Source organism: Coturnix japonica, chromosome 8, assembly GCF_054131305.1.
Source record: "Coturnix japonica strain WE chromosome 8, WE-NBRP24, whole genome shotgun sequence".
NCBI lineage: Eukaryota > Metazoa > Chordata > Aves > Galliformes > Phasianidae > Coturnix > Coturnix japonica.
The window spans coordinates 14,348,144-14,362,224 of NC_140670.1; the positions used below are offsets into that span (position 1 = coordinate 14,348,144).

Consider the following 14,081-nt stretch of genomic DNA (forward strand, 5'->3'; position numbering starts at 1 on the left):
AATGAAAGTATTTTCATTGAAAGGATTTTCTTTATCACCTTTTGGCATTCGGGAAAGTGGTGGGTCACAGCACTCCATGTGGAACCCTCTATCACAGGAGTCGCAAAAAAGCATGTTATCCTGAAGGGGATGGGGGAAGGAAGAGGAAGAGGAAAAAAAAGACTTAATACAGCATTGCTAGAGGTTGCAAAACAGTGATTTGTATTTGCACGCATGCTACGTATAGAGCTATGGTAAACAGAAGCCAGTAACATCAAACAGTAAACTTACTGCATTTTTGCCTTGGATCCTACATGCACTGCATGTCTTGCATTCAATACACTGCCACCTTAAGGCCTTCACATTTGATGTTAACTCGGGACAGAATTTCAAACACGACGGATGTCCTAGGAAAAAAAAAAAAAAAAAAGGAGTTAAATCTTAAGATTTAAGAAATATTGATTCCTATGCTTAACAGAATACAGCCAGAACCACCAATAAGTACTTATGTTTTCTAGAACCTTGACATTATTCTCACTTCTGGACAGAAGATTCAGGAAAACTACTGTAAAACTTGTTTATTAAGAGAAACAGTTGATTTCTCCATCAACTGACACCCGTAAATAGCCTTCAGAGGCACTTTTTACTAAGTTATTTCCACTGTATGTTTAATAGCTATCAATGGTCATTGTCTGGAGCACAAGTCTTACAAGCAGTAGCTGAGGGAGCTAGGATTGTTCAGTCTTGAGGAGGCTCAGGCGAGACCTTATTGCTTTCTACAATTACTTGAAGGGAAGTTAAGGTGAGATGTGGGTTAGCCTCTTCTGCTGCATCTCTAACAATACAACTAGACGGAACGGATCCATGTTGTATCAGGGGAGATTCAGGTCTGATGTTAGGAAGTACTTCTTTCCTGAGAGAGTGTTAGAAACAGCTGCAAAAGGAAATGGTGGAATCACCATCCCTGGAGGTGCCCAAGGAATGTTTAGGTGTTGTACTGAGGGACATGGTTTAGTGGGAAATACTGGTGATAGGTGGACAATTGGATTGAATAATCTTAGAAGTCTTTTCCAACCTTGGTAAATATTTGAAACTACAATGCAATGCTGCACTAATGTCATACAAATGCAAAATTCTTTCTTCTCGGTGTCAGAGGCTGGATGAGTACTTTCTTCCAGGTAACAGGCTGCTGGTGGTGATTCAGACTTTCTCTAGCCACTAGTTATTTCTCAGTTTAAACCACCACAGCTAAAACATGATGAACAAGGACACAGGGCAATCCTCAAGCATGCGCTATTCCATTTTCTAATAAACTGAGGCATGAATGATGGAATGCAGAAACCACTTAAGAATCTGAAGCTGGCACTGAAATTGGTTCTTTTTACAGTGTGCACGCAAGGCCTAATCCACTTTGTTAAACTTTAAAAGATACATAACGTAAAAACATCACTTTCTCAAAATAAAATGTAGTGATATAATCTATTAGTAAAGAACAATCAAGAATAAATTCCAGGGAAGTCTGAAAAATAAAAATTTTAGCAAACATTGCCATTTGATTCTTAGCAAACAGTTTAACAGAAATTATCAATTCCTTTGTGTTCAGAACTGATTGTGCACCTACAGTAACAATTTCTCTTGAAAGTTAGAAACACATCATGGAAGTATATGGTTTAGTTTGATGTTAAGTGTTGTTGAAAGGAACTGTAAATAAATGCTTCACTCAAAAAAGCCCACAAAGAAAGAATAAAAGCTCCCTGAAGTCCCTGATATTAATAATCAATATAACAGACTCACTTCATCAACAACAACTTGCCAGCTATATTAGCACATGAAACACATCACATTACATTTAACACATACCATTCTTCATTCAAGCACTACAGAGCTTAACACACATTTGTTAGTGCTCTTACAGGTTATACTTTATTATCAGTCAAAAATGCATGAAAAAAATGAATATCTACTAGGGTTAAATATGAAGATTTTGTCTGCAACTCAAAAGTCCTGCAGCCACAAACAACTGCAGGATGTATTCACTATGTATTGCATGCCCCTAGGTATGTGCTAACAGAAACAGCATTTAGGCAGATAGAAATTTCTTGATGCCTTTGATGGCCACCAATTTCCACGAGTAATATATACAATTCTAGATAACAAATCAACATACTGAAAATTAAACACTTTAGAAGTCATTCTTATGTGTCCCAGTTAGAAATGGTTAAGGTTTGTGATTCATTAATACCATAAAGATCTGTGAGATTAGACACTTAAAACAATGTCTCGATCTTCTGAAAGTAAAGCACCCCTTCAATGTGCCCATTTGGATTTCCTCATTGCAAATTTGTGTCTTGTTCATTCTTCAAAATATTTGACAAACTAGTAATCTTTAAAAAGAGAAAAATCACTACACTAGTGACAAGAGCTTTGTACAGTGTTAAATATGCTAATATTTCCAGTTGCTTTTAACTTGAGATACAAATGCTGGAAACCAATCTATAAAATAATACACACAAAAAACCCAGCTTATGTCCAACAACCTTTTTGGTAGAAAGCATTATTAATTAGGGTAAACTAAATTCATGCAGAAAGGATCAGTCCACCTATCTTAGGCACTCAGTACATTTTTCCAGATAAGCTATGTTTTGGCTTCAGGAGAAAAACATTATTGATAACACACTGATGTTTTCACTGTTGCTGAGCAGTGCTGTACAGAGACAAGGACATTTCAGTTTCTCAGCTTCTTGTACTGTCCTGCCAGCAAAGAGATCTCAGAAAGCACAAGGAGCAAGGAACAGACTGAACTGAAACAGCTGACCTAAACTGGCCAAAGGGATATCCACAAAAAATGACATCTTGCAAAGGGAACTTGAAGAATGGTAGACACTATTACCATTATTTTTTTTTGTCTCAATTTTCTTAGTAAAGTTTTTATCTCACCACACAAATTCTACTTGTTTTTGTTTCTTTTTTTCCTCTATTTTCTCTCCCATTCCATTGGGAGCTGGAGGGTAAGCAAATGACTATGCAGTGCCGAGCTGCCTGCTGGGTAAAAGAGCAACAAGAAAACATGAAAATAAAGCTCATGCAGTGGGATATGGACAGGGAGATACCAATTACAGTCACAGACAAGTCAAACTCACATAAAGGAGAATAATATATTACATAATATATGCTTATTGATAACAAAGAACAACAAGAAGGAAACCTTCCTCTTCTACTTCTTTCCCCCTAAGCAGTGGAGGAGAACACAGAATGGGGTCTGTGGTCAGTCCTTAATGCTACATTTCTGCCACTTCTTCACAGTCACTCCCTGCCCTTTCTCTACCTGGGGTCCTTCTCTAACAGATCATATGGGGGCTCCTGTTCACTGATTGCATCTGTTCAAGCACTGCTCTAACACAGCTCCATACCAAGGGGTCACCCTTCAGGAACTGCTCCAGCTCAGGGCCCCATGGGTTGTAGCTTCCCCACACCTCCTGCTCCACCGCAGGCTCCTTTACAAGGATTGCAGCTCTGGCCTGGGGCCTAATCCTGCTGGGGGCTCTCCATGGGCCTCCCTCAGACTACATCCTCTGCTTCACCTTGGGCTCTTCCACTCAAAGTCTACCCTATCTTCTCTTCGTAAAGCAACCTCTGCAGGCTCAGTTCCAAATATATTCTGTCCCCATTCCTCTTGAACCGACAACATCTTTGCTATTCTGCCCTCCAGGCCCCCTTACCCACCTCTAATCACTAAATCACTTGCCTTCTCAGCTAAACATACTATTTGTTTGGAGGGATAATACCCACAGTTGTTCTGCTTTTTTTCCCAATTGTTTTGTTTAGTATTTATTATAGCTTTCCAGTAAATCAACTTCCCCCCCCCCCCCCATATTCAAGCTTCAACTCCCTTTTAAACATCTATCAGCAGCAGCACTTCAGTTACTTCTGTACCTCTTCACTGGGAAACAGACGTAGAGTTTAATTCTGGATCCCAAGTCTATTGATTTTTCAAAACCAAAGGACAGCAGGGGGGAAGGAGAAGAAAAAGTGTAATGTTTGCTTTTGTTTTTTTATATATTATATCCCTGATCTTACTGCCTTAGAAAACACCCTGTGCAAAATGACATAGCAAGTATTTCACTTTCACTACCCAAATGTATTATTCTCCCAAATACAACAAAATAAGAATGTTGTTAGAGAGGATGTGCATATACCCAGATAGTTTCTGCAGAAGTGTTACCTGATTGAACAAACAACTGAAGCAAAAAACCTGAGGCAAAGCCAATAGCAGGCACTGCAATTTAATCTCTGATCAACTGAACACTAATTTGCTTGCTTTGTACAACACAGTTTCTTTTACATTTTCTATACAGTAAGCTTTGAGAAATACCACAATGTGTAAAATTATAAATCCAATTACAATAAGCCTCCACTTGAATGAAGTTTTGTTATTTATATATTGCACTGAAATTGGGTTTTATTTTAGTTAGGCACCAGTAGCTGAAGTTTAACCATCCAGCAATCTGATTGGCAGTTTCAATATTTCATTCTTTATATGTAATGCATCTGAGGAGATAATTAAGGATAATTTAATCTTAATGAGGCAGAGAGAATGTATCAGTGTTAATTCAAATGGAAGCTGATCCATGAAAGTCAAGACTTCCACAGTTCCACAGTTCTTAGACCTATAGAGGATTACTACATAAGAGAAGAGGAACTGATATCTGAAGTTGTCTGATCAGTGTAAACTCTGCTTACTAGTTTAACCAAGCACAAATCCCTATTACATCTATAAATACTAAAAAACAGATTTGAAAGCACAGGAATCCTGTAAGCCATACATAAGATGGTTTAAACAAGTCTGTAGGGTTTGGTGTGAAGCCACTTCCTTATTTCCTTTGCTTTAAAATACCAGAAAACAAATTGGTTCGGTTAAAAGGAATCTGTCCAAGAATCATAGAACAGCTTAGGTGGGAGGGAACATTAGGGATTACCCTGTTCTAACCCCCCTTGGCCACACACAGGGTTGCTACTCACTAGATCAGGCTGCCCAGAGTCCGGTTCAATACAGCACTGAATGCCTCAAGGGATGAGGCATCCACAACCTTTCTGGGCAGCCTGTTCCAGTGCCTCACCATTTTCTGAGTAAACAATCTCTTCCAAACATCTCTTTTCTTCCTTCGTTGATCATTTCTTCCTAAATCTCCCATTTTTTGTTTCAATCCCTTTCATTCCACTATCAGATCCCTCCCAAAAATCAGTCCCCCCAAGTCTGTGCAGGTAACAGATTCAGAAGCGCACAATGAAAAGTGTATCTGATTAATGGAAAATCTCTTTTTAATCCATTGTTCTGTTTTTACTTGAGTATTTATGTAGCAGTACCAAAAGACTAGCCACCTTCAGTTGCACACCTACAGAATCATCATAGATATACACTCTGAATTTGAGGAAACTAAAACAACTATTTTACTTCCAGCCTTCTCAAAAGCAGCAATGGCTTCAGAGGATCATACTCCCTTCCCTCCCAAGCACCTCTCTTTCATCTTAGCACAGAAAGTTGTATGGCGGTGAACTAGAGGAGAGAACTGATCTAATGTCACCTTTCAGATACATTTGTTCCTCAGTCCAGTTTACACACAACCAATGTGTACCAGATCAGAATAGGAAAGCACAAGCAGTCAGATATTGCAGCTCACAACTCTTTCAAAAGCAGTATTGCTGGTGTGTGTTCCAGCTGTGTTTAAAAAAAAGCTTTGCCAAAAGCATGTCCCTATGCAGCTTACTTAGCTTCTTAGACGTTACAAATCAGCGTAGTCAAGATTTCTGATGATCAATTAGAGGCACAGTGCAAAACCTGAGCCCTCAGATCAAGCGTAGATCCCAAACAACCAAACAAATCCAGCAATTTGTTAAGTATGGCTTCCCCACGAATTTACTCACCATATGCGCCTACAAAAACTCAAACATCTCACTGGTTGTTGCCCATATGATAAAATTTTATCCAGAGAAACCTCTGTTTCTTCCACCTGTTCCAATATACTCCGTTTTAGCTCCCAATCAATCTTTGAAGATGACACTCAAATGTTTAAAAAATATTTTAATACCTTAAAAACATATTAATGTATAAACATTTATAGTATTTGTAAATTCAGCCAACTTACCACTGCTGCCACAGTCTGCACAAGACAACAGCTCTTCTGGTTTCTTTTCACGATTTGACTCTTTTGTTCCCAAACAAAAGCTACATATCGGGATGGGATCAGCTCGTGGCTAGATTTAAAAACAAACAGGCATAGTTAGCATTATTAAGCAAAAAATAGTTTTTTCCTCAAACTACGAGCACAGACAAAATCTTCTCGGCAACCTTTTCTCTCTCATTAACTTGAATTGGTTTTAACTGACATTTTGATGTACTACATATTCATTACCAAGATGAACATCTGTTTTACTCACTTCAGGATAACAAAGTTTATCATCTTGAAGTTAACCCATAATTAACGCTCTTGCATGGTAACCCACATAAACTTCTCCAGTGCCAACTAGCACTAAGGAAAGAAACCCAGGAAGTTAGAACTTCAGGACATTATTCTTTATCGTAACATTTCAACTTTTGAATGTGGTGGAATTGCTCGTTCAGCTGTAATAGTACTCAAAAGATTAAGATACAAATTGGCTTTTACTACAGCTGAATAGAGTTCCTTTCTAGAGGCAGATGGAGGAAAAAAATGTGATAAAGTGTCTTAAAACTGACATTTCCATCCAATTGATAACTTCCTGGCACCCCTCTCTGAAAGCACCAGGTTGAAGACGCTTGTTTCACTGCTTTCTTTTAGTCTGATGAGTTCCGTCAAATATCACATGCAGTCGGAATAAAACAAACATGCAAATCTTTCATTATGTGCAAGTAATACACACAACTGCCTCCCTCAAAACAATAAAAAAACTCTGCTAATTTACTTCCCCATCTTCCTTATGTAGTATATGACAAATTGTCAGAGATTTAAATCTCAGAACATTTTCTGCATTATATTTCAGTGTTCGTGAAACTAGTTACCTCATCATCCACATAAATAAGAAAACCTACGTGGAGCATCTGTAGACAGATTTGTAACAAATACAACTATGTGCACCTATTTCTTCAGCAGAGCTTCAAATTTAATATTGATAACTTTAAAGATTTTTTTCACAACTGAAATCTAGTGGAAGTCTAATTTTGCCAACCATGCTATTTTCTTTTCCTTTAACAAAGCAGAGCTTTAGCCATTTCAGAAATGCTTGCTCTGATAAATTATTTATAAAACATCACATACAATTCATATAATGAAACAAATCCAGGTCCACAATCTCATTTATCTTTCCGCGATTTTTTTCCTTTTGCTCTAGGAGAGACACATCCATTCGCCAACATTCATGTACTTCCCTATTTCAATCCCCTTTCCCCACTGTCTCTTTTTCTTTTCTTTTTTTTTTTTTCCTCCCCTCTTTGAACTGAAGGTAAAATAAAGGACAAAGGTTGTTGGCAGTTCAGTGCTACAGAGACTGATGTTCCCACATCAAACCTAATAATAGAGAGCTTGCAAACCCTATCACTTGACACATAGGTTTTCAAGAAACTTACAGGCTCCAGTATATATTTAGGAGTCATTTACATTAATAAATGTGATCATTATTGGCTCTGATCTCCAAACTACTGACAAAAGAATATACGTGCTACTGGCAGCAAATATGTAAAACCTCATTTCATGTTGTGTTAACTTGCATAGTTAAAGCAGAATTACACTGGTAATATTATTTCTGCCCCACAACTGGCTCGATTAGGATAATTTCTAACTGTCAGCATATAATCCAAAGAAAATGTTCTTGTACCTGTATCATTTTTTCAAGTCTGATCTTTAGGTTTCCATCTAAAAGATAGTCATCAAGTACCACTATCCACCAGAAAATAATTATTAGCCAACATAAAGGTTAATTCTATTTCACCTCTTAAAGAAACTAGACTGGCCAGTTTCTCAGTGACACAGCAGACATAAGGCAACCCATGTGGAAGTACTGACACAGAAGGACACCGCCTAGTCCAAGAACCCTGAGCATCCCTGACAAGTGCAGCTGGGAGCCCAAGATATCTTCGATGGGCACAGAACAAAGAAATGGTGAAGCAAACTGATGATCTGGGACACTGATGGACCAAGGACAGCCTTCCTGCAGAGCAAGGCCTGACTGTGTGAGCTAGTCCTGCTCCTGGGAGCAGTACGGGGAAAGCTACTCTTCAAAACACACAGACAGGTACGCATAAGTAAATAACCACAAGTACATACTTGCTTTACCAGCAGTGATTTGTAGTATTTGGCAATGAATAAACTCAAGAAACAAAGGCCTTTGCATCTCTGGTATTACAGAATCCCACAAACCCACTGTCGCAATCTTCACACACCCATGGGTCAGGTAACCCTTACGGGCGGCCGTGACATTCATCAGTGTCAGAAGTGGCTACCTGTAAACACACAGCTCATGGAGGCTTAGGAGAAGGAAAGCTGCTGAGCAGTATCAAGGGCAAGAGGACAAGGGATGAGGCCAGGCAGTGAGATGACAATGCCTGGAGCCTGAGAGGCCTTGCAACCAGAACTTCTCAAGCAGCAGGAAACTTCCAAAACACAAAGCAAATGAAGGCCAGGGAGTCCTTGCAGGGCTCCTCGCAAGGCATTATTTCAAACTACATCACAGACATCATTCTGAGAAGCAAACAAGCTTTCCCAATGTGTACAATTAATCCTTAGTTAAAATTCTGCTGGATTTCAGTTACCTTATGTCAGAATAATTGGTTTCAAAAGTCTGGTCCAAAATAATCTTTCCCCCCCCATTCTAATTTCTGTACTGGAAGACCTTATTTGTTCTTCTGACTACAGTTATAATTCCCATGGAAGTTTTAAAGCATTCAGCATTCTAATGTTCTGCTGCCCCAGAAGTCACACCTTAAGTCCTGAAAAGTCTTATTATTGAGTATGTGAAACTATCCACAGCTAGAATCCCATTGAAAGCAAAGAAATTATTCTTTGCATTGCTATTGCACTCTGCAGATTTAAACAGACTGTCTGAAAACTGCCAGGCATTAGCTGTGTACACACAATTATGGTTGTAAGTCCTACTCCCATTAAACACCATGCTTATTAGGGAAACTGAGAAATTTCACAAATGCTTCTAAGAAATTAAATTCAACAAATAATTCAAAACACTCAGATGTTCACTCATATTTACTACTGTATCTCACAACACCTTTTCAGAAAGCCCTCACCATGATACCCCCAATTTTAGGTCATTATCTCATGAACAGAAACAGTAGAGAAAGGATTTTGAAGTTAGCAGGAGAGAAGCTGTTTATAAAGACCCACTGTTCTTGACTCAATCTCTGTCTTCACGGGCTGTCTACCTTTTTAAGAAGTTCTGTAGTTGGGTTTTGTTTTTACCATCATATCCTGAGTTCAAGAACAGAAGTTCTTGAACAAGAAATCCTGACAGTGTTTTCAATAAACACTTCATTATTAATATAGGAAGACAAAAACTGAATGAGATGAAGATACTCATTTCCAGTCTGAACTACTGAAGCAAGTGCTCTGAATCATGAGCAAGGCAAGGCATTACCTGTACTTTCAGCTACAATTCCCTTACAACATCCATTATATAAGGAAAAAAAAAAAAAAAGAGTTGTTTTCCTTATCCAAAGGAAACAAAAAGAAGATAGGCTGCATTTCAGAAACTAGTTATTATAAGAAATGAGGAAATTTGATTTTTGAAATAAATTCTTGATTACCTCTACACACTAAGTCCCATGTTTAGTTCTACAGTTATAGAGGCATCATGTAGTAAAAACACACATGCTCAAGTGATGGTAGGAATGTGCATACAAGCTATTAGCACTGCAGAAGCATGAAAACATTAGACATAGTGACATGGTGCAAACACTAGAGGATGTCCTATACATACAGAAAGCAGAAGGGAAAAAGTCATCTCAAGAGCAGCTGCAAGACAGAAGGACGGACTAGCTTTATATAATGTATTAATGGCAATAAACAACATAATGCATGGAGGAAAATTATAGTTTTTAAGCTTCTCCCTCCAAATGATCATCTTCACTTCTAGAGTACATGGTTATTTGCTCTTTTGCTTTATCCCTCTCATGTCCTTAATACACAATCGTTTCCACTGCTCACATACTCCCCTCCTGTACTTTCAATTTTCACGTATGTACGGAAATCAGGCTATGTATGTGTGAACCCATTTGTGTCTTCTTGGCTTTGCACCACCAAAGGCATGTAACTGCAACAGTGACACAAGTTTATAATGAAAATATGATGATGTCTTGAAAACTGGAAATCTGACAGCACTCCTGATGGTGAGGGAAGCTCCCGAAAGTACATAAAAATTGACCTGCTTCTACAGGTGGTAGAAGCATCCCCCAACCTCTCAGATCTCTGCTTCAATCTGTAAGAAAGCTACAGCTCTTAACCAGGCAAGAACTCTACTTCAACACACTGGTTAGTTTACAAGCCTGAGATTAAATTAAATGTAAAAAACGTGTGCGCAACACACACTATGTTACTGCTAGCTTCTTTCTTGTTCCGCAGCTAACAATTCCATGTAATATTTATCCTTTTAACAACTTTTTTTTTTCTTTTTCTTTTTAAAGCCAGGAGTATGAGAACACAGAACTCACCCGCTCCTTCCCACCCTGGAAAATACAAACAATCTTTTACTTGGACTTTCTTTTTCCCCCCAGAGTCCTGGTCATCTTAATTAACTTAATATAAACTAAATTGCATTCATCTTCTGGTTACAACATACATGTTGGAAAAAAAAAATAAATCTAAAGGTCACTCGGTTGTAAAACCAACACAGGATACACCTCCTGGAGAAAGGGGTCCAGAAGCACAGATAAATGTCCTAGTTCTCTATAGACTCAACTTCCATTTTTAACAGAATCGCTTTAAAGCCTCTGTGCATGCAGAGGAAAGGCTTTCAACCCATAATCCTAGTGTAATAGACATGCAAGACTATTGTTGGCAATCTGAAAACACTTTTGGTACATGTAGACAGTTACAGAACCCAAACATTTTACACAGGGCAGCAGTACAGCAGAGAGAAGGCTCTTCCCTTGTAAATGGAAATAACTTATTTCACATGGGGGTCTTTCCGCTTTTGGCCTGAACCTATGACAAAATAAGTGAAATTCAAAACAGATTTGTAAATTGCTTTATGTAGAAAACTACACTAAAGCAACACAGATGCATTTTCTTACATCGGGAATTTAAAAAAAAAAAGATATCTTCATACTCATCTTACAGGATATTTAAATATCAGTTTAAAAATACAAATTGAAAAACGAAAATCAGAAATGCTCCACAAACAATTTCTTTTATTCTTTTTTTCCTTCACCAACTTCATGCTTCATCTTTTCTATTCCCTTAATTGTATATGTCAAAACTAACCCACACAGCTTAAAATTCATTTTTTTGCTAAAAGCTTTTCAGGCTTTTCTGGAGACACTTTTAGTGCTTTGCTTTATTTCTTCTTACTTCTTTGATTTGTCACACAGAATATCCTCAAGTATTATACCAACTGACTTGGTTTCCTTCATGCACTTTCTGACAGAGTCCATTGACTCCCTCAGCAAAATCACTCCTGCAAATCCAGCCATGCAGATTACACAGTTCCATTACACCTTACAGAGTAATCATTAGTCAAAGCACTGGGCCACATTCCAGGTGGTATCTTTACTTTTCATGCCGCTTAAGTTCTTCCTTCAAAGTTAGAAGAGATTTAGCTCTTCACTCTCCTGCAAAACTCAATCCTTTAAATCCAACCTAGATTCCTTAGGAGCAACACACATTACCATTATTCCTTGTGCAATCCCTCTCTGCAATAAAAAGGATATATTTAAGCTTTAAAACATTGATCTATAATGACTTCACCTTCTACATCATCAACCATGATGCCACAATATGCATGATGAAAAGTAGTTAAATCACATATCATCTGCATGCAGTATGCAGCCCTCCAATGAATCTCACCTTTAAGCCCACCTTGGAATATTAATTCAGTGGTAACTTAATAATGGGTAGGTACCCATCCTTCTAAAATCCTGCTCATCACTTGCTGCTTCATCTGCTGACAAGATTCCCAGCCTTTTCGTCATGGAACCCATTAGTGTATATGTTTGTTCTGTTAGTTTGATATTTGTTTTGAGAGAATTCTTTTTGGTCACAAATACACATAGTTATTAGAATGGGATTGTATTATTTCCCAATTCCAAACTCTACCTCACAATTACCAACACAGTGCAACTGAGATGAATTGTTACAGAGATGAGCACACGCAGGTAAGCAGAGTTGTGGCTCACAAGCCTGATTTAACAAGAATGCCAATTCTGACAATCCTTGGAGAAAGTCTTGCTCTTAGATTAAAAAAACTCCAGTATGAAAAGCATACATTTGGTTGGCATAAAACTGTGTTTACTTATATGTTTTTATATATGCACATTTTTATTCATAACTTATTACCAAACTCATCCTACATAAACATGTCTAATATTGTGACATGGGATAATTATTAGTTATCTTGATGCTAATAACTCAGGGAAAAATATTTAATTGCATATTAAGTTGCTCATGTGCATTTATTATTTAGTTTACTCTTTGGGCTACTTTACTGTCAGCACTATCCAAATTTGAGTTACACCACACCAAATTATAAGCTGGGGCTTCACAGGACTGGATACTCTAAAACGCAGGTTATTTTTTTTTTTTTTGGTGTGTTTGTTTTAAGTAAAGGATTTTTTTAACTTATCTAGAATTTGACATTCTTTCTAACACAACATTTATTTTAAGGGCATAATACATATAACATCACTGTTAAGACTGTCACCTTTCCTATAAAGTCCCTGGTATTAAAGAATTACCAGGTCTAACACCCTATATTCCTTTGGGCAACAAGGAACAGCAGCATGCCACCATCCTTGCCATTGTCACATTACTGGTTTTTATTTGCTGGAAAGAATGGTGCTAAAATACTGCTCAACCCGGTGAGCTACAGAGAATACAAATTTACTTGTTATTTAATTAAAAATAAGCTCATTTCTGGTCTCCTTTCTGAAAAGGGTGAAAGCTGGTCAAATAACTGAATTAAATAACAGCTTATTTTTCCAACACAAGAACCAAACTCTATTCCTAGGAGGAAAAATGCAATTTATTCAAACAGCCAAAACTTTCAAGTTACTCACAGACTTCTAAATTTACATGACTCAGTGTCACTGAACGTCTGCTAGATCTGTAAAGTACATACAGTGCATTTTATACAAGAGCAAAGAGAATAGCAGTTTTTCACTTGATTAGCTGCTGAAAGCTGTGGCAGAGGGATAATAAAAATGAAGAAGTAAAGGCACCCTACATCCCAAAGAGTTATTTAAGGAGCTGGCATTCCAAGTAAAATAAAGCAGATCACTTTACTGGTCCCTGCTTATTTATGCATATAGGAAATGTACAATATGGAAGACCTTCTCCCCTCGCCTCAAATTAAAACAATCTTACAATTACACAAAAAAATCCTGTATTTATAAAATGAAAGGTATCTCCACATGAAGAAACTGGAACTAAAAAAAAAATAACCAGCCCTGATATGCAATCTGGAACACAAACAGCTCAGAACAAAACCAATATCTCACATGAGACCAAACTTTCCTTAGAAAGGTTTCCAAGTGTGGCTGTTAAATAAAATTATATAAAAGCCTTCTTAAGGGAACAGAGTTGAGACTTCGCTTCAACCATTATATTTAAGCAGAGGGATGGGTGGATAAAAAAGAAAAAACAGTAATTTGTACTGTATGACTCTTAGAAATGAGACCAGACAGTCTCCCAAATCCTAGTTTTCATCTACCTACTGCACAGTATCAAGCAAAAGCCACAAAGTTCAAGAGACATCCTACCAACAACATTAACATTCCATCATACTAAGGGAATTTGTGCAAGCTGTAGCATCAGAATGAGTACAGCAGAAATAAAAAGAAACATCATAGCAAAGCAGCCAATAACTAGTATTGCAAGGAATTTTTAAGCCATCCTTCAATAAGGTTA

General features: G+C 37.7%; 1 protein-coding gene across 30 annotated transcripts in view; it reads right to left on the reverse strand.

Moving 5' to 3' along the window:
* KAT6B (lysine acetyltransferase 6B) overlaps window positions 1-14,081 on the reverse strand; it is an 86,794-nt gene that overhangs the window by 38,156 nt on the left and 34,557 nt on the right. For 28 of the 30 annotated variants that reach the window (XR_014948601.1, XM_085554281.1, XM_085554273.1 and 25 more), the window contains exons 3-5: window positions 6,123-6,231; window positions 271-386; window positions 39-120 (exon numbers count right to left, since the gene is read on the reverse strand). Coding sequence is in view for 27 of the 30 variants with exons in the window: in XM_085554281.1 (XP_085410407.1) it covers window positions 39-120; window positions 271-386; window positions 6,123-6,231 (307 nt within the window). In the remaining 3 variants the exon portion in view is untranslated. The remainder of the gene's footprint in view (window positions 1-38; window positions 121-270; window positions 387-6,122; window positions 6,232-14,081) is intronic. The other 2 variants (XM_085554282.1, XM_085554279.1) reach the window with 1 other exon arrangement.